General features: G+C 46.7%; 1 protein-coding gene across 1 annotated transcript; it reads left to right on the forward strand.

The window, feature by feature from the left end:
• Positions 1-759: 759 nt before the first annotated feature.
• Positions 760-20981, forward strand: LOC131104077 (serine/threonine-protein phosphatase 6 regulatory ankyrin repeat subunit C-like). The gene is given in 29 exon segments (XM_058050848.1): positions 760-984; positions 1513-1596; positions 1709-1787; positions 2374-2444; positions 2859-3059; positions 3962-4049; positions 4115-4149; positions 4151-4258; positions 4321-4533; positions 4612-4690; positions 4786-4900; positions 5551-5633; positions 5745-5862; positions 6684-6752; positions 6845-6985; positions 7962-8024; positions 8115-8226; positions 9248-9319; positions 9403-9604; positions 10118-10205; positions 10284-10401; positions 11191-11410; positions 11474-11561; positions 12408-12491; positions 12572-12717; positions 14248-14330; positions 14420-14502; positions 14584-14675; positions 15270-20981. Coding segments are annotated over 29 exon segments (3234 nt in total). The 5' UTR covers positions 760-957; the 3' UTR covers positions 15542-20981.
• The last annotated feature ends 465 nt before the right edge of the window (positions 20982-21446 follow it).

Here is a 21446-nt window from a genome sequence, read left to right on the forward strand (position 1 = left end):
GTTCAATGTACTAAGAAGTAAATATTGTTTTATGGCGTATGGTTCAATGTACTAAGAAGTAAATATTGTTTTATGGCGTATGGTTCAATGTACTAAGAAGTAAATATTGTTTTATGGCGTATGGTTCAATGTAGCGGGCTGCACGGCGGCCGAGTGGTTAGCCACCAGTCCAGGGTGAGGAGAAGCATCGTGGACACGACTGCCCCCTGTCGTCCACACGCAAAACAACAGCTTGGAAAGACACAACATACCCGCCGCTAATAGTTTGAGGCATTCGCAGTTAGACGTAATGCAAGTACTACAAGTCATACAAGTAAGCTACGAGTAGTATTTACGTATAACAGCTCTTGTATATTGTCTTAAATGTAGACATCGATAGAAGCCATATCGAATGGGTTCGTCCACTGGTGCTAAACGTCAACGTCGCCGCCATCTTGGATGTCTCAAAGCTGCCTGCACATGAACCCAAGTACATAAATGTACTTACTTTCACAAAGTGGCTTCCTACAAAGAAATGTGCGTTCGTGGCTCTCGTTCATAGGTCATTCGCACACAAAATAAAACAAAAAGGGTTTCCAATAAAAGGAGCAACGTAGTATTTTACATTTTCGAGAATGTATCGTATCCAGTCTGGCTTTCTGAACTCTACTGCTTCTGCCTGTGCGGCAGACTCGGCGTTGGCAGGCTCGTCGAAGACCGCTGTTTGTCTTTCGGCCACAAGGTGTCGCCATTTCCCCCGGTGGAGGCGTCATCCGCCCGCCGCGCCTGCAGGCGGAGCAGCACACCGCCGGGCGGCCAGCCTCGTCGAAGAGACAACAACAGTGACACATCGGGAGCGCCAGTCCTCTCCGCCTCGCCATGGATGTCTTCTGAGAGAGGTGGACGCAGCGGCTCAACGCGGTATTACCTCCGAGTTTCAGCCACATGAAGGAGCTCCGTCCCGGCTGAGTTTGGGAGATGGGAGTCCTCAACATCGCAGACCAGGTACGCCGACACCGGGGCGCAGTCTATTTGCTGGGTGGCTCTTCTGCGCAGCGAATTACGTCTTCATCTGCAATACCGAATCGCTGTGCTTGTGGCCCCTCCCCCATCGATGAAATATCTATGAATGCTAAATCACATCGCGTTGTTCAATCAATTATTTCGCGCAAGTGCCTTTGCGGTAGCCTCGTCAGCTGGCGGCTAACCAACAAGCTTGGCTAGCTGAGGCGTTAGCACCACCGAGGCCCTGGAGTGTAGGCCTCAGCCAGTGGCGCGGGGGGCGTCTATTTCCTGGGCGGTGTTCGCCATACACTCGCTTATTTCACGCAAATGCAACGTTGCTAGCAAAGTACATCGGCATTCTGGATGAATACGAGTAGTATTAGCAGGTACATTGCATCGATGACTCTGTTGAACGGGACCATAGCATAGCATAGCATAGCATTGTCTAGTCAGCCCACCTTAGTCATGATGACAATGTTATTGTTATTATCATTCCGATGAAATGATTGTGATGATTGTGAGTTGCAGCCTCCTCTGGTCCAGGCCATCTTCAACCGGAATGCTGAAGAAGTTCAACACTTATTGCACAAAAAGGAGGATGTCAATGCACTGGTAGGTGTGGACGTCAGCATCCAAGCTGTCATTGCATGAAGGACAAGAAGCAGCAGCAGCATTGCTGACATTCATAATCATAATATTTCCCCAATTCATAATCATTCCACAGGACCATGAGCGCCGCACGCCGCTGCACGCCGCGGCCTGCATGGGCGACGTTCACATTATGGACCTGCTCATCGAGTCGGGTAAGAAGGTCAAATACGCTCAAAAACTCCATGCTGCTAAAATATTACCGTCTTATTCTCCTGGAGTTACAGCTGTTTTTTATACGTAATATAAGTTTAGTATATGGTTTTCTTCTTGTAGATTAAAGATAGAAAAAATATCCATTTTTGGAGGGGAGGGGGGGGGTGTTAAAATACCAAAATTACATTACAGATATTTTTTATGCCATTTCTTCCAACATTCCTGTACCATTTTTCTCGTAATATGAGGTGAGGACTTTATTCCCGACTTTCCCCCCTCGGCCTGTGTGGAGTTTGCATGTTCTCCCCGTGCATGTGTGGGATTTCTCTGGGGACTCCAGCCCCCCCCCCCCCCCCCCCCCCCCCCCATTCCTAAAACATGTTAGCTTCATTGCCCCCCCCCCCCAAATTGTCCATAGGTATGAATGTGAGTGTGAATGGTTGTTTGTCTATATGTGCCCTGGGATTGGCTGGCCACCAGTCCAGGGTCCACCGTTTTTAGAGCACAGGTAGTGGCCCCCATGCCACATTTTGGGCACCCCTGGTGTAATGGGTCCACTCTATTTGACGCTTTTGTGCCCCCCAGGTGCCAACGTGAACGCTAAAGACCACGTGTGGTTGACGCCCCTGCACAGGGCGGCTGCCTCCAGGAACGAAGTAAGCCCCCCCCCCTTCCCTCTTTTGTTTGATGTTTTTTTTACTTGCACATAGTACCTGCTTGTGGCAGACTTCCCAGAGCTCAGGCCGAAGTGGGTGGACACCAAGTCACCCACAATGAGCCCTGTGTTAAATGCTGCGTTATCCGTGACGGCGTGTGACGTTATCCGTGACGGCGTGTGACGTTATCCGTGACGGCGTGTGACGTTATCCGTGACGGCGTGTGACGTTATCCGTGACGGCGTGTTACGTTATCCGTGACGGCGTGTGACGTTATCCGTGACGGAGTGTTACGTTATCCGTGACGGCGTGTGACGTTATCCGTGACGGCGTGTTACGTTATCCGTGACGGCGTGTTACGTTATCCGTGACGGCGTGTTACGTCATCCGTGACGTCTGGTGCGTCGTCCACAGAGGGCCGTGGGTCTGCTGCTGAGGCGGGGTGCCGAGGCCAACGCCCGGGACAAGTTCTGGCAGACGGCGCTCCACGTGGCCGCCGGCAACCGGGCCACGCGCTGCGCCGAGGCCCTGCTGAGCCAGCTGAGCAACCTGAACGCGGGGGACCGCAGCGGGCGCACCGCCTTGCACCACGCCGCGCAGAGCGGCTTCCAGGAGGTGAGTATATGAAGCGTTTATTTGAATAAAACAACTTGACACGCAATTTATATAACAAATAACCCCATTTTACTGAATATCAACTCTATGCTACTAAAGTCTGATTTTTTTGGTCATTACATTTTTTTGTAAAACATTTTCTCATCAGAATAGGATTTTTTTCTGTTAATATTTGGACTATTTTTTATTTGCATTGCTTTTTTGAAAGGGGACATATTATGCTGATTTTTCCACCCTTTGTGTTGAGTTGTATTATAATTCCTTCTTAAGGACTTCAGCGTTCGTCTTCTTGCAACGCAGTGACTTTATTCCCACAATATTCTAACTTTTTCCCCAACCAAATTTCCTAAAAATTGCAGCTTTATTTTGTTTTCATTCCCATAATATTGACTTTTAAAAATAACAAAAAAAATGTGTAAGTATTTCAGATCAATTCTTTTTTTCTCACTATATTTTGAACTTATTATATTTGAACTTTGTTTGTCCATTTTCTTCTCATAATATCACTTGATTCCGTATTTGGCTTCATTTTGACGTTATTTTAATACTGTACATTTTTGCAACCTAATTTTCCAAGCATTACAACTTGACTTGTTTCTCGTAGTTTTTAACTTGAATATTTCCACCGTATGCTATTTCCTTATGATATTCTGACGTTCCCCTGAAATGGGGAGGTTTTTTCCGTTGGATTGCAACGTGATTCTCTTCATATCTGAACGTGATTCTTTACTTTTAGAAAGAAACGTTTTGTTAAGAAACGATGTTACTGCAAGTGGCTCCGGCGTACGAATGGAATCTCGAATGTGCCGCATGTCAATAAAAAAGGAAGCTGCGGGCTTCAACGCGGTCGACGCTAGCTGGGAGTACGGAGGGAGGCGGGCGCTAACCAGAGTGTTTGCTAGATGGTGAAGCTGCTGCTCAACAAGGGAGCCAACCTGAGTGCCGTGGACAAGAAGGAGCGACAGCCCATCCACGCCGCTGCCTACCTGGGTACGTCGTCATGCCCCAGGGCTGAAAGCCCCAGCTAAGTTTCTACCTTGCGTGACCCCTCGCAGGCCACGTGGAGGTGGTGAAGCTGCTGGTGTCGCGCGGGCGCCGACAGGAGCTGCAAGGACAAGCAGGGCTACACGCCGCTCCACGCCGCCGCCGCCAGCGGCCACATCGACATCGTGAAACACCTGCTGAGGATGGGGGCGGAGGTAAGACCTCGGGGGAGGGTGGGGCGGACGGTCCCGTCAATGTCACGCCCTCTCCTGTCCAGATCGACGAGCCCAACGGATTCGGGAACACGGCGCTCCACGTGGCGTGCTACACGGGCCAGGAGGCGGTGGCCACCGAGCTGGTCAACCACGGCGCCAACGTCAACCAGCCCAACAAGTGCGGCTACACGCCTCTGCACCTTGCCGCCGTCTCCACCAACGGCGCCCTCTGTCTGGAGTTGCTGGTCAACAACGGGGCCGACGTCAACCAGCAGGTGGCTGTCAAAAATCATCCATCGCCTTCTCGGGGCTTCACGCCGCCGCCGCCGCTCACCGTGTTTTGTGTGCCACAGAGCAAAGAAGGGAAGAGCCCCCTGCACATGGCAGCCATTCATGGACGCTTCACGCGCTCGCAGATCCTCATCCAGAACGGTAACCTCCGCCCGTCATTATGATGACTGACGCACGACCAGCAGACCTCCGCCCCATTGCCGTGCCTGCCATGTCATTCCTCGTTGCTCCACCAGGTGGGGAAATCGACAGCGTGGATCGATACGGCAATACTCCTCTCCATGTCGCCGCCAAGTACGGCCATGAACTGCTCATCAGCACTCTGATGACCAACGGAGCTGACACAGCCAGGTAGTACCCGCACCGGGACCGTCTTTGGGAAGGGGGAAGACGGCCCAATCCCAAAGCCGGCCCTCTCTATCTGCCATTGGAGAGGATTGGGACTCCTCTTCAGGCACCCGGAATGTTGTGTCCTTGGGTTATATAAACATGGTATATCCCAAATAAGGATTGGAATCTCATCTTTCATCAGTTTTGTTTCGACCTTTTTCCAAATGTTCTGCTCAACGTAAACACAAAACGTGCTTGTGTTCCATGAAAATAACCACGGATTGACAAGCGTAACCAGCAGCTAGAAGTATGACCTGTTGTCAGGTACAGCTGAATAGGTGCAGATTCTGGAAGATGTAGAAAGCTAGGGCGTGTAGCTGCTCCATTGGAGTCCAACACAAAGGACCCAAAAATGAGCACAGTAACGCTCTTTAAATAATAAACAATTGGATATTTTGTACTTATTATTTTACACTCACGTGTTTCTATTATTTTGTCTAAACTGCTAGACGTGCTCCAAAGTGATTATTTTACACTCACGTGTTTCTATTATTTTCTATAAACTGCTAGACGTGCTCCAAAGTGATTATTTTACATTCACATGTTTCTATTATATTCTATAAACTGCTAGACGTGCTCCAAAGTGCTGACTGTGTCTTTGTGTTTTCCAGACGTGGGATCCATGGAATGTTCCCCTTGCACTTAGCTGTGCTCTACGGGTTTTCAGACTGTTGTCGCAAGTTACTCTCCTCAGGTTAGTGCCAAAGATGACCTGACCTCCATAAACTTGGCGTGTGCTGCTTTTTTAACGATGGTCCTCATGGTCTCCTGTCCCATCCCGGTCCATCCCGTCCCGTCCCGGCAGGTCAGCTGTACAGCATCGTCTCCTCCATGAGCAAGGAGCACGTGCTGTCGGCCGGGTTTGACATTAACACCCCGGACAACTTTGGGAGGACCTGTCTACACGCTGCTGCCTCCGGAGGGTGAGATGAGGGTTTGTTGATGGGTGTTGGATGCCAAGAATAAATCATCACCCAGCTGCTGCACACTGTCAAGTCATGGGTGGGGCGCCCCCTGCGGGTTGCTGGTGAAAGTGCCGTGTAAGACATGCTAGCATCTGCTTTGTAGTTTTATCCTCGTTAGACAAACGCTCAATGGCTTGCGAGCGCAGTGGCTAAGTCCCGCCCACTTATTGCTGGATGCGGGCTGCCTTTTTGGCTGAAAGGGATCCATGGGGGGGGGGGGGGGGGGGGGGGGGGGGGGCGAAGCTGTAGGAAGCAACGCTTGAGCTCTGCGGTGTAGGACACGAAGCATATCAATAATGACCCAATATTGGTTAAGAGCCGGGGGGTCCAAGGTGTTCAGGGTTTTGGATCAGCCCGTGGTGCATGCGCCGTGGTGAAGTGGTGAAGTGAAACCATTTAGTAGAAATAAACACGCAATGGAAGCCAATAAAGATGTATCGTCATTGCCTGTTAGGAGCCATTGAACGTAACATATTTACAAAGTACGTCACCAAGGTTTCATCCAGATGCAACCTAAGAAAACTGAAAACAAACCCCCCCCCCCCCCCCCCCCCCCCCCCGCCCAAAGGTGGTGACGGGCACTGCCACACCACCGTTATTTACTTGACATGGCACTGGCCGACTAAAAAGATACACACGTACATACGCTGCTTGTGATGCCACCTAAGACCAAACGTCCCAGTGAGGACATGATGGTAGTGTAGTCGTCTTCCGCCATGTTGCTTTATTCTTCCCTTTTTCCCTCATTCCTTCATCGTTGTTTTCTTCCTTCTTCCCAGAAACGTTGAATGTCTGAACTTGCTCTTAAGTAGCGGTACGGACTTGAACAGGAGGGACCTCATGGGAAGGTGAGCCTTTCAAGTCACATGACATGCGGGTGTCCGTGAGGCCACAGTCACCCCGTCCTAACCGCCACCCCGCTTTTCCACCCACCCGCCAGAACCCCGTTGCACTACGCGGCTGCTAACGGCAGGTACCAGTGCACTGTGACGCTGGTGAGCGCCGGCGCCGAGATCAACGAGCCCGACCACTCGGGCTGCACCCCCCTGCACTACTGTGCAGCCTCGCAAGCCTTCGGCCGGTAAGACGCAGGAAGTTCCTTTTCTTGTCATTTGCTATTGTTAGCTTGCTGTAATGATCATGGCCTTCTAGTGAGGGTTGGGAAGAGGTTTTATGTCTTCTATACAGACTATAGGGGTGTTATTTCATGTCTAGAGGGCTCGAATCATGTTACAGTGTATTTAGAAGGTGGTTTTCTATGTCTCATATATCTTATATTCTCTTATGATTTATACAATATTTGCTAATAGGAGTGTTACTTCATTTCTAGAGGTCTCAAATAATAGTATATGTAGAAGGTGGTTTTTCCTCTTATGTTTCCTATATTGAGTAAAAGTCATGTAAAGGTGACTATAGGGGTGTTAATTTCATGGCTGGCGGCTCTAATAATGTGGAAGAAATATTGGGAAGGTGATAAGCAGGTTTTCTATGTCTTATTTTCTTTTAATATGTATTGAGTAATAGGGGTGTTTACTATAGGGATGTTGTTTCATGTCTAGAGGGCTCTAATAATGAAACAAGCCGTATTTCGAAGGTTTTTTAGAACAGGTTTTCTATGTCTTATTTTTATTATGCCTACCTTTGGGGTGAAAGGAGCGTAAAGGTGACCATAGGGTATTATGTCATGTCTTGAGGTGTGTAATAATGTCAAAAAGTGTATTTAGAGGGTTGTAGACACGTTTTCTATGACCTCACTGTAAATATTCCATTTATAAATGAGTCCTACTTGTGGAAATTCAGGGATCACCGGCAGGAAGGGCATCCGGAGTATGAAGGGCTCAAGGCAAAAATCAGTATGTGGATCCACAAAGTACGGAAAAGCCCAAAGAAAAAACCAAACAAACGGTGGTGTGTAGAATACATGAATCTACATGAATGAGGGGTTACCGGGTACTGCTGACAAATACGCTAATCCTTTGCCGGCCACAAATGAAGCTAACGAGCTCAACGGTAAACAAGACTCCATGTTGTTGCATGTTTGGTTGTTTTCTCTCCAGAATCGATGGTCACTTTCCTGGGGGTCATCAACACGATGAAGAGGATGCAAAAGAGTCCTACTTGTAGGTGCCCCCGCCCCCATCACGTCTTTGGGAATGGCCTGCCGGATGACCCTGCCTTTTTTCTTTCTCCTGTTTGTGTCTCCGTCCCAGCTGTCTGGAGCATCTTCTAGACAATGGTGCCGACCCCTCCATGGTCAACGCCAAGGGTTTCAGTGCCGTTCACTATGCAGCTTATTACGGCAACACGCAGAACCTAGAGCTGGTATGTCCTTCACACGCCCTTCACACGCCCTTCACACGTCCTTCACACGCCCTTCACACGCCCTTCACACGCCCTTCACACGTCCGTCACACGTCCTTCACACGCCCTTCACACGCCCTTCACACGCCCTTCACACGCCCTTCACACGCCCTTCACACGTCCTTCACACGTCTCATTGGCTCCTTCACCTACAAAGCAACAGCAGTTTCCACCCAAACGCCCTCCTGCCTCATGTCACGCCATTTCTCACACAGCGTGGGGCAGCTAGCTGTGTGTGTGTGTGTGTGTGTGTGTGTGTTGCTTTTTCTTCTGCGTTCAGTACACATCGAGGATACAAGGGCCACTATAAAGTTGTATACAGTATGTATGTATATATATATATATATATATATATATATATATATATATATATATATATATATATATATATATATATATATATATAGTGTATTTCAGGAAAAAACAGAATCAGAGTTTTGTCATATTAGGGGAAAAAGCCTAACTTGGTCTTTGATTAAAATAAAATCATAGAATTACATTTGTAAAATTACAGCTGTTTTATTGTAATTTTCCAAATATTTGACTTTCTTCCCAAATGACTTTTCCCCCAACCTGATTTCTCCAAAAAGCCAAATCTCCGTGCAGCCGTTTTATGCGTTTATCCTCTTCAAGTTGCGTCGTCTTTTCCTGTTAGTCTGGGCTTTTTTTTTCTCTTTTCATATTTTGACTTTATTCTCGGGAAATGACAGCTGTTTGTTTTCATTCTTGCAACCCAAGTTTCCATTCATTGTTTGTTTATTACAACTTTGTCTTTTTTTTCAACTTTATGCCACGAAAATGTTATTTGTCCTCCCAAAATTACAACAGTCTTCTCATAAAATTCCTTTTTTTGAGGATAAGCTGTAGAGAATGGATGGATGGATGGATGGATGGATGGATGGATGGAGTTGAAGCTTTCGTCTTCCTCTCCAAGAGCAGTTGGAAGGGCAAAGAGATGAGATCTTGTCTTGTGACGTTCTAGCTCCTGGAGATGTCCTTCAATGCACTAGGAGACATAGAGAGCAGCATCCCCATCAGCCCCCTGCATCTCGCCGTGAGTTCCGCATCAGCACGCCCTCCCTTGGGCTCACTCACTTCTTCTTCTCGGGCCTAAACACCTCGCCCCCCCCTCCGCAGGCCGAGAGGGGTCACTGGCAAGCTCTGCGCGTGCTGACGGAGACGGCCGCCTACGTGGATATGCAAGATGCCGCCGGGCGCTCGGTGCTGTACGTGGCCTCCCAGAAAGGTCACGCCCGCTGCGTGGAGGTGCTCTTATCCCAGGGAGCCTCGTGTCTCATCAACGACAACAGCCTCATTTGGACCCCAATTCATGTTGCAGGTACCCGACCTCACGCGCCCCCGAAGCTTTTTGCCCAGCGCTCACAACGCCGGCCAAACAGTGGCATGTAGACACGCGCTGTCACATTGCCACCAGAGAGCAACCATGGCTTTCCTGCAACGGCTTGGCAATCCTGCTAAACGTACTGCAATACGCCATCGCTCCAACACACGAGACCCGTACCTGACAACTTTCATACCAACCATGTTTTTATTACCACTTTATTAGTGTTAAATTGCATCTGGTTTTTTCAACTTTCTTTGGTACTTTTTCGTCATGTAATTATGACTTTAATTGACATAATATTTCGACTTATAAAATGATGAAGTGATTGATTTCAAATGTGCTGTGGAACCAACCAGTCAATCAATCAATCAATCAATCAATCAATCAATCCATAAAGCAGCTGCGGCTGTAAAACTCTCCCGGCCCCACGCTGTCCATCCCTGCCGAAACGGAACCAATTGGAGCGACACGCCGTATGAATACTTTTTGCTTGGTGTCTGACTCCAGCTGCTCACGGCCACGCCGACTGCCTACGCAAGATGATGGAATGCGGTGAGGAGGGCGACCTGGCCAACGTCGTGGACAAGTTGGGCCAGTGAGTGCTTGTCTTGGCGTCTCCGCCACCAGCGCACTCCGACTGTCGGTGAAAACCCTCCTCTTCTCTGCCCCGCAGGACCCCGCTCATGCTCGCCGTTCTGGGAGGCCACAGCGACTGCGTCCGCTTCCTGTTGGCGAAGGAGGCCTTGCCCGACGCCAAGGACAAGAGGGGCAGCACGGCGTTACACAGAGGGGTAGGCCGGTCCCCGAATGGCATCAGCGTAGCCTTCGGATTGTAAATATTCCGTTTGCCGTCTACATAACTTGGAACCTTTTCTTGGTGGCGCTTGGAGCGAACCTTGATGCAGCGAGGCTCGCTCCGGTGACGCTTTAGCCCGCCTCCATTCACGCTTTGTAAGAGGACGTTCACTGGCGTTGATCACCATCTCGTCGTGTTTAGTTCATCAACTCTGCTCTTTTCCCCGTTTGACTGCTAACCCTAACCCATGCTACCAAAATATTCTGTTTACTCATTCAAATACAACTTTTTTATTGACTTTATTTTTGGAAAATTACAACTGGGGGGATTAATAAAGTATTCTCTTTTTTTCCATTTTTACCTTTAAAAAAAAAATATATATATATTTCTATCTATTTAAAAATTTTCACTGAACTAACTTGAACTTTCCCCAAAATGACAACTTTAGTTTTTGTTTCTTTCTCATAAAATGATGACTTCAGTGGGCTGATCTTTCCTCATATTATAATAGATGAGAACAGGATTTATTTTCTCTTAATATTTTGACTTTATTGTCACAGAATTAAAGCTTTTTTTCCAATTTCTTTTCTTCTTTCAACATTCTTTTTGTAAATTATCCTCTTATAATATGACTTTATTTTTCTCACAATATTACAACATTTAAAAATGTTTTCTCAATAGTTTGGCTTTAGTCTTGTAATAAAAAAAACAAACTGCTGTCGCAATTGTTTTTGTCACCCCGGTGGCGTTTGGTGTTTTATTCAATTTTTGGTGGCGTCCTCAGGCGTCGCTGGGCTACGATGACTGCGTGATGGCGTTGTTGGAGCACAAAGCTTCTCCGCTGCATCGGGACGGCCTGGGTCGCACGCCGCTGCACTACGCCGCCTCCAGAGGCCACGCCAAGGTCCTGCTCAGTCTAGCGCAGGCGGCCGCGGCGACGGAGCCGCAGGACCGACTGCTGGACAACAAAGGATTCACGCCGCTACACTGGGCTGCTTACAAAGGTTTGGATGGAAACTCGTGTTGGAAGTCGTGCGTTGCATCATCACTCTTGCTTGTCTTCTCAGGGCATGAGCACTGTTTGGAGGTTTTACTTGAATTTCAAACATTTCTTCACCAAGAGGGAAACCCTTTCACCCCCCTGCACTGTGCTCTGTGAGTATTCTCAGCTGACATAGTATTCTGTCCAAATACCTTTACACTCCTACTACCCAATGTGGCAGCGATAATAGAAGACATAGAAAACCTGTTTACCGCCTCCAAACATGAAATATAGTCACCTTTACACTTCCATTACCCAATATATTAGACATAACAAGATAAGGTGTAGAAAACCTGTTTACCACCTTCTAAATACACTTTAACATCATTAGAGCCCTCTAAACATGAGATAACAGCCCTATAGTGACCTTTACACTCCTATTACCCAATGTAGTAGCGATAAGATAAGACATAGAAAACCTGTTTACCACCTTCTAAATACACTTTAACATCATTAGAGCCCTCTAAACATGAGATAACAGCCCTATAGTGACCTTGACGCTCCTATTACCCAATGTAGTAGACATAAGAGAAAATAAGACCTAGAAAAGGGTTTAGCACCTTGTAAATTGTTGTTCATATTTGGTGTCTATTTATTCTCCACATTATTATTATTGTTATTATTTATTATTACTTATCTTCTTTTGTGTCTGTTATTATATGGGAGCCAGGCAACGACATTTCGTTGGCAATTTCACTACTGTGTTTTTGTGCAATGACAATAAAGGAAGTCTATCTATCTATCTAAATCCACTTTGTACAGGAAGTGACGTGGCGTGTTAAGGGTGGAGTTTATCTTGGCACAGTTTACGGCCATGTCAGACTTGATGGCTTTTTTTGCACATTAATGTTTGTTGGTTTGTCCATATGGGCTTCCAGCCAGTTAGCAGCTAGCTGCTAGTCATAGTTAGCTACGTAGCTAGCATGTGACGGGCCAGGCTAACAATGCTTTGCCAACAGGATGAAAGGCCACGGCGGTGCTGCTGAGCGGCTTCTTGAATGTGCCGGGCTGCACATGATGAATACCAGAGATGCCAAAGGAAGGTGAGTTACACCCCCCCCCCAAACCACGCCCCCCGGCTCACCTCACACAGCTTCACTGTCCTGCGTGCGTCCGTCCCCAGGACCCCCTTGCACGCCGCCGCCTTTGCCGAGGACGTGGCGGGACTCCAGCTGGTGCTTCGCCACGGGCCCGAGATCAATGCGGCTGACAATAGCGGACGCTCGGCGCTGATGGTGGCTGCCGATAAGGGACACAGCGGCACCGTGGGTGAGTGGAACTCATCTGACCGGCCAACAACCGGTGACTCCCACATCCATCCTCTCAAATACCTCACTTCTTTCATGCGTTCCTCCCATGCGGCATGCGTGCATGCACGCCTGCACTTCCCTGGCTAAACGCCATCCCGACGCTCCTGGAGTCCTGGAGCACTGACACTAATCCATCCAAGACAGGAGGGAATCATACTCACCATTTCAAGTGTCAACAGGAAAAAATGAAAATTAAGTGGAATTAAATAATAAATAAATAAATAATGTGTAAAAGTTAATCAAAGAAAAAATACAAGCATTTAAAACAACTTAAGTGTCAAAAAGTTAAAATAAGAAAAAATGAAAAACTACTTGATAATAAAATTTACAAATTAAATAAAAATGAAAATTACTTGACTTAACTGTAAATCCTAAAAATTAAGTGGAGCTAAAAAAAAAAAAAAAAGAAAATGACCTAAAGTGGACGTAATTATGCAGATTTTTCCACCCTTTGTATTGCGTTGTGGTCCCCTGTAGAGCAGCGACACGTAATAACCCGCACAGAAAACTTTTTAGGACTTTCAGAATGTGCACCTTTTCCATCAGTGCTTCCTGCCAAAACTCTCTCTTTTCATTCATTCCAGCCAAAGTGCTGCCCAACTATGAACCATATAAGGAAGTCCGCCCCTCGGGGACATCACAACGGGGCAGTTCTACCACGCCTTTTGAAAGCCATCCCAAAGTTCTTTTGGCATGCTTTAACCAGAATACTGCATTCTAATTACATTTCTAGGTCAGAAAAGTGGAAAAGCATCATAGCTCCTCTTAAAAGTGTAGAAAAACTAAAATGACTTTAAAGTTTTCAAAAATAATAATGAAAATGGTGTAAAAAAATCAAAAGTGACACCTATGAAAGAAAATGAAACGTAAATGAAAAAAGATGGAAAACAACTTCAATGAAAGTGTAAAAAAAAAAAGTAAACATGAATTAGCGTACCTAATAATGAAATAGTTGCCTCCAATAGTGGAAATAATCAAATACAAATGAATGAATGTAACCTTTATGTTTATATATTAAAGAATAAATGTTATTTTCTAAAGTCGTCATCATCAGACACAAAACAAAAGAGAAAAAAAGCTGCCATTTTTGGGAAAAAAGTCATATTTTGAGTATATTTGAACAATATTTGAATAATTAAAAAGCAAATAATGAAGGTTAAAATGTAAATATTAAAGAATATGTGATCTGTTATTTACTGACGTGGTCATATTATGGCAACCCAAACTAAACCGCAACGTCAACTTTTGGAGGGAGAAGAGACATTTTGGTATTGTAGAAAATGGTGTATATGTGATAGTATGTTGGGTACTATGTTGGGTACTATGTTGGGTACTATGTTGGGTACTATGTTGGGTACTATGTTGGGTACTATGTTGGGTACTATGTTGGGTACTATGTTGGGTACTATGTTGGGTACTATGTTGGGTACTATGAAGTAGTGGCACGCTGTGGGTACATGGTGCATTGTGATGTACGGAATGTTTGCAGCCATCCTCCTTCACCGGGCCAAGGCGGACCTCACGCTGCTGGATGACAACAAGAACACTGCCCTGCATCTGGCCTGCAACAAGGTACGCACCGCCGCCGCCGCCGCCGCCTCCTCCTCCTCCTCCTCTTCCTCCTCGCCATTGTCCGTGCATTGTCCATTGTGTGGCTGCAGGCTCACGAGATGTGCGCTCTGCTCATTCTGGGAGAGATCCACAGCCCCGCCCTCGTGAACACCACCAACAGTGCTCTGCAAATGTGAGCACGCGCCCCGTTCGGTGTACGGCACGAAGCGTCCCGCGCTGCTTATTGATGGCTGGCTTGCTCTCGCTCCTCCAGGCCCCTCCATCTGGCGGCTCGTAACGGCCTGGCCGCCGTGGTGCAGGCGCTGCTCAGCAGGGGAGCCACCGTGCTGGCTGTGGACGAGGAAGGTGGGCCAGCTCCCAAAATCACATCTTTCCTCTTGGCCATTTTCCATTCTTATTGCCATTTTTATTCTCTCATTATCGCATTCAGTTTTAGTTTTTCCCTTAATAAAAATAAACTTTGTTTTTAGATGTCAACTCTATGCTACTAAAAAAACTATTTTCTTAAAAATGTTACCATTTTATTCTCAGAAAATGAGCACTTTTTCATCTTGGAATACGCCTTTTTCTCTTGTATTAATGAAGACTAATAAAATAATTAAAAAAAAAACTGCTGTAGCCCAAATAATTAAAATGGCGAATATTAGTCTAAATGAATAAAACTGGCAAGTGTAAAAAAGAAACCAAATATGAAAAAAAATGACTAAAGTCTAAAATAAAAATGTAAAAACACAATTGACTTTTTTCCTCGTTGGAATATGACGTTATTTTCTCTTCACGTTTTATTCCACTTAAAACTTTCATAAGTTTTCTTCCTGTAATTATGACTTTATTCATTCCCGTCCTATTTTTTTCTGCATTGTATTTGTTCAATTTTCCATATGCAAATACAAGACATCCATACACGCCATCAACACGTGACTGTCTTGGTCCCCCCAGGCCACACCCCAGCCCTGGCGTGCGCTCCCAACAAGGACGTGGCCGACTGCCTGGCTCTCATCCTCTCCACCATGAAGCCTTTCCCCCAGCTGGACCCTTCCTCCTGCCCCTGCCCGTCGCCGGCCGTCTCCCCCTCGCCGGGCCTCAACCTGCTCAAGCACTGCGGCATCACGGCCGCCTGCGCCCCGCTGCCCAGCAACGGCCTCCGCAACGGATACGTCAAAGAGCACCGCGGCGCGCCCGTCGGCCTGGACGGCTGCCTGTCTGAGTGAGGCCGCCGCCGTCATCCACCCGGGGGGCGTCTCCCTTTAACGTGGACCAGGAGAGCACCCGCCCACATATCTATCGTGTGTATGTACGTACGTGTGCGTGCGTGCGTGCGTGCGCGCGAGAGAGCGTTTGGTTTTCTCTTGAGGTGCAGTTAAAGCTAATATGCAATTAGACCCCCCTTCCTCCATCCCGCAGTCCACCCTGGAGCCTGGGTTGCTCTACGAGGCCACGCCCACGGAGGAGAGGAACACGACCTGATTGGAACCCTTTAAAGATCACCTTGGGGGCCTTGTAGAGCAACACGCAGCCCCTCCCCCAAAACACCCATCTTTTTGCTTTCTACCTGTACGTTGTGAGCCTAGCTTTTTGTCTTTTGTTTTATTTTCAAATGAAGGAACCACACAAGGGAAGAAGAGCGTGCACCTTGCGTGTGTACCCTGCGTGTGTACACCCTGCTGTGTACCCTGCGTGTGTACACCCTGCTGTGTACCCTGCGTGTGTACACCCTGCTGTGTACCCTGCTGTGTACCCTGCGTGTGTACCCTGCTGTGTACCCTGCTGTGTACCCTGCGTGTGTACACCCTGCTGTGTACTGCAGTACCTACGCAAGGTCAGGCGGCGTGCTTTTCAAAGTTTCGTCTGCCGAGCAGGCCGTGGTTCTCAACACAGAGCCAAACCACACCTTACTTAAAGCAGGGGTGTCCAAACTGTGGCCCGCCGCTGTTAAAACTAAAAGAAAAGAGCGAGGAAAAATATTCTCATTTTATTTGCATGAAATTGAAATAGTGAAAAATGCCATCCTAATATTATGGGAAGCAAAACGACAAATAAAGTTTTGGAACATGAGATGCAATAACCTCATTTGAGATATTCAAGTTTGGACACCCCTGAGGGCGTGGTGCATTCGCGGACATCTGTTTGTTTGTTGAGAACCACAGCACTCTCTAGGTGGCGCCGGGAAAGTGGGACGCTGGAAGGTTTTGATGACCAAAGTTGATGAACACTGCTATGGCTATCCAATAATTTATTAGCGATGAAGCGGTACTGTACACAGAAAGATCTCGATATACCTCGTCAACTCGTTTAGCAGCTGCTGTCATGGGTTTGGCCCGGGGGTCCGCAGGCGGCGTGGGATGAAAGCCGAGCGACCGAGGCCTTGTTTATTTCCCGGACGAAGGCTTTCCAAGTCATATATCTAAATACATCCATAAATCCCCAGAGGGAGGGGGCACCCGGGGGAATCCACTACGTGAGCACATCAGTGATGAACAAGCCATTTCAATTGCGTTCTCCATCCGCTGGAGGCGTGTCGGTGCCGCCTCCTTTTCCTCGTGTCCGCCAGTCTTCGACTCGTCTTAATAGCTTCAATCTTGAAGGATCTGCTCATGGTTGGGCTTTTTTCCTCCATTGTCCTCCTGGCGCTTTCTGAGCAATATGTCTTTCTTTCTTTCTTGGCCTTTTCTCCTCTTTTTTCTTGTCGTATCGAACAGACAATCACTGTCGCAAAAGGGCTTTGGTTTCCCTGGAATGTGTTGATGTTTTCTTCTTTGTCTTTGAGTCCGTGAAAGATGACCTAAAAGACCGGCTCCGTGTGTTCTGGGCATTTTAAGTCGGGGGGGGGGGGGTCAACACAAATGCACTGGATTGCCTTTGACGGCGTCTCATCAAATTGCCTTTTTGGACCCATGCCTTCCGTCATTTCAGATGAAAACGCGTCGTGGCAAAAGTATTACCGTGGCGGCCCCACGCGCCACGCCCCCCTTCTGCTCCTGCTTCCATGCCTGTGTTGCACTCAGGTTGGGGCTCGAGCACTGCGCTCCGTTGATACAAAATTCCTGATCCAGGGGTGTCTCAACGTAGAGTAATCCCTCCTCCGTCACGCTTCCTTGGTTCCCAAAGGGATGAATCAAGTATTCCGTCTGGAGTCACCCTCACACTCCTATTGCCCAATATCCTATGTTGCAGCAGAGAAAAGAAACCATTTAAGACCTTCTAAATATGGCTTTTAATATTCTTAGAGCCCTTGAAGCATGAAGTAACACCCCTATGCTCACAGTTGCTCTCCTTTTCCCCAGCATAGTGGCCCAAGTAAGAGAAAATAAGCCATATAAGACACAGAAAACCTGTCTTGAGGCCTTCTAAATATTTAAATATCAAATATAAATAAATATGTTTTATTAACGTTGCTAAGCACCTTCATTATATTAGAGACCAAGCCATCTTCGGGCGAGATACAAAACAAAATAAGCTTTGAACATTGCCAGAGCCCTCTATATGGCAACGTTATACCATACGTCAACCCGACTGATGAGTCCGTTTACCCAAAGTAGTACCTTTAGTAGTAGTACCTGTCAGGATAAATGGAATACTTTGGTACTTAGATCACCACCTTCGAAACACACCTTTTGACATCATTAGAGCTCTCTAGACATGAAATAACACCCCTACAGTCACCTTTACACTCATATTACCCAATAGAGTAGATGGAATAAAGGACAAAATGGCGGATAAGACATAGAAAAGCTGTTTACCACCCAAATGTGTTTTTCAACAGGATCAGAGCCTTCTACACATGAAATAACACCCCTACAGTCACCTTTACACTCCCATTAGCCAGTATAATGAGAGAAAATGATGTCTTCTATCAGAGGTCAGATCAATAAGACATAATAGACAGAAATAAGATAAGACTCCCGTGTTAGCAGCTCCTTGTCATTTGTCTGGACAGCGTACTTCCTGCGGTGGCTTAAGCCAAAATCCTTTGCTAAAGAATGTAGTGATTCAACGTGTAGATGTGCCAAACTATGACCTGGTATCTTTCACGACACGGCATTCAAGCAAATCGTTTCATTTCATCTCTGGAGGATTTGGGGCACCCCTGGATTAATCTGATTAATCTATTTTCATTTCATTCAAATTCATCGTGCCGCCCACCCCTAGCGTTTTGGTCATTGACGGTCTCTTCGTCCCGTTTCTGCCCGTTTCTGTGACATGGAGGACCTGGGGGACGTGGAGGACCTGGGGGACGTGGAGGACCTCCCCTCCCCGTGGGGCCAGGCCCTCAGTGGCTCCAGAAGGAGATCTTGAGTGACGCTGGTTAGTCCTCTCTGAGGCCCCGTTTGTGATCTCGGCATCTCGTGGCGCTCGGAGCGGCCCGCCACAATTAAGGAACCAATCAGATCTCAGCAGGATGGTCAGGAATTGTTTGATTGTTCTGATGGAAAAACCTTAGTCCTGCAGCACTTCCCAAGGAAAGCCTGCTAGCAGGCCCCTCAGGTACATTCCATTCAGGTAGAAAGAGCATCAAGATGGAACGTAGACATGTTTACACGCATCGCTGCTGATGTCCGCGGACGCTGGCTTTTTGCTTCTCTCCATTTTTCGTGTGTGTGTGTGTGTGTGTGTGTGTGTGTGTGTGTGTGTGTGTGTGTTCCAGAGTCAACACACGTTTGTAGGTGCTGGTCTGTTCTGGCAGGGATGATTTTATCTTTATTTATTTCCTCAGATGATGTCCAAATGTTAGCAGTAATGCAACGATACAATCTTTCCTTTGGAACACACTCTTGTTTTTCATGCTGTGTGTGTGTGTGTGTGTGTGTGTGTGTGTGTGTGTGTGTGTGTGTGTGTTGACTCTGGAACACACACACACACACACACACACACACACGTTTGTAGGTGCTGGTCTGTTCTGGCAGGGATGATTTTATCTTTATTTATTTCCTCAGATGATGTCCAAATGTTAGCAGTAATGCAACGATACAATCTTTCCTTTGGAACACACTCTTGTTTTTCATGCTGTGTGTGTGAGTGTGTGTTTGTGTGTGTGTGTGTGTGTGTGTGTGTGTGTGTGTGTGTGTGTGTGTGTGTGGATGGTCCAATGGTAGCAACAGAGCAGCACAAAGCATCCGCCTCGGCCCATTGACGGATCAATTCCACTAATTGCCAAAACCTGCAGAGGTGGGAGGGGGCAGCGATGGATGGATAAGTTGATGGATGGATGGAATGATGGATGGATGGATGGATGGATGATGGATGGATGGATGCATTCATTCAGGCCGTGTACAGTGTGACCATCCAATCTGAGCCATGACTGAAGTGAATGTCGGTTCTCATTTTTGGGGGTGGAGGAAGAGGCGCTAGAGTTCTTGCTTCATGCGGCGGGACACGTTGACACGTTGACACGTTGACACGTTGACACGTTGACACGCGTTTCTTGGGAATGCCTTACCGCGCCGGCGTGAAAGCGCACACAGCAGATACGAGGGGGAGAACGCCACACCTAAGCTACGCCCATTTAGTGCCATAGAAACCTCCACTTGCCTTTGTTGGTCTCCCAGTTATTCTTATTTCTATACCAGTACAACCCATATTTGCATCAATATGTCAGACTCCCCCCACCCCACCCCCCCGCACGCTCACCGCTTATGTGGACGACATTTCGCATCCCTTGTGTGAGAAACTCCGTGTATGGATGTTTTATGGATGATTTATGGATGATTTATGGATGATTTATGGATGATTTATGGATGATTTATGGATGTTTTATGGATGATTTATGGATGATTTATGGATGTTTTATGGATGATTTATGGATGATTTATGGATGATTTATGGATGTTTTATGGATGATTTATGGATGTTTGATGGATGTTTTATGGATGATTTATGGATGATTTATGGATGTTTTATGGATGTTTTATGGATGATTTATGGATGATTTATGGATGTTTTATGGATGATTTATGGATGATTTATGGATGTTTTATGGATGATTTATGGATGATTTATGGATGTTTTATGGATGATTTATGGATGATTTATGGATGATTTATGGATGTTTTATGGATGTTTTATGGATGATTTATGGATGTTTTATGGATGATTTATGGATGATTTATGGATGATTTATGGATGATTTATGGATGATTTATGGATGTTTTATGGATGATTTATGGATGATTGATGGATGTTTGATGGATGTTTGATGGATGTTTGATGGATGTTTTATGGATGTATGCGCTAATCTCTGCTTTAGCACGTTTTTTGGTGTCGGGCCTCATTGTGATAAGTAGGATTCCAGATTTATAAATATAAATTATTTTAGTACTTGCATGGTAGAACACCACCTACTAAATGTACATTGAACATGATTAGAAAGATGGTGGTCAAATGGTACATGGTATTTACAAGGTACTACACAGGTTTTCTATGTCGAGGTACCAAAGTATTTGATTGATTAAGAAGGAATCCTACTTCAGGTCAACGGACTTGGCAAAGTCGGGTCTGGAACCAATGACCCGCCATAAACCAGGGACGACTGTACCTTCCACAAAGGAAAAAACATATTTTTCTTGAAGTATATTGTCCAGAAGTCGTGTTTTAAAAATCCCAAATATGAAATTTAAAAAAAAAAGTTTTTTTTCCCGCTCCAGCAAACCCCCCCCCCCCCCCCCCCCCCCCCGTAAGGAAAAAGCGTTAGAGAATGAATGAATTAATGATTGATTTTGTCCTTGGAGATCCACAACTTTATTTGAGAGAAACCGTGACACGTGTCCAGCATCGTCATGGCGACATCCCAGCAACACGGCAGCTCTGTCGGACCACAACATGAAATATGACAAGAATGTACGTGAGGTACCGGCACCCACGGCACGCCCCCCCAAGGGGGTCCACCGTGCTCCCTCACTGCTGTTTCCCAATCCGACTAGCAGCCGATCCCGTGTGAGAGTAGGAAGCAGCACGTTGTATTGACCTGCGTCTATTCATGTCCCTTTTTACCTGGGGGGGGGGCGTGGGGGGGGCATCTCAACACTCGGATCCACTGTTGAGCCTTTTGCCTTACTTGGGAAAAAAACTAAGGAGGCGCCACTGATAAAAAGGACAACATTTTATTTTGTAGCTAGCTAG

The sequence above is a fragment of the Doryrhamphus excisus genome, chromosome 16 (assembly GCF_030265055.1).
Source record: "Doryrhamphus excisus isolate RoL2022-K1 chromosome 16, RoL_Dexc_1.0, whole genome shotgun sequence".
NCBI lineage: Eukaryota > Metazoa > Chordata > Actinopteri > Syngnathiformes > Syngnathidae > Doryrhamphus > Doryrhamphus excisus.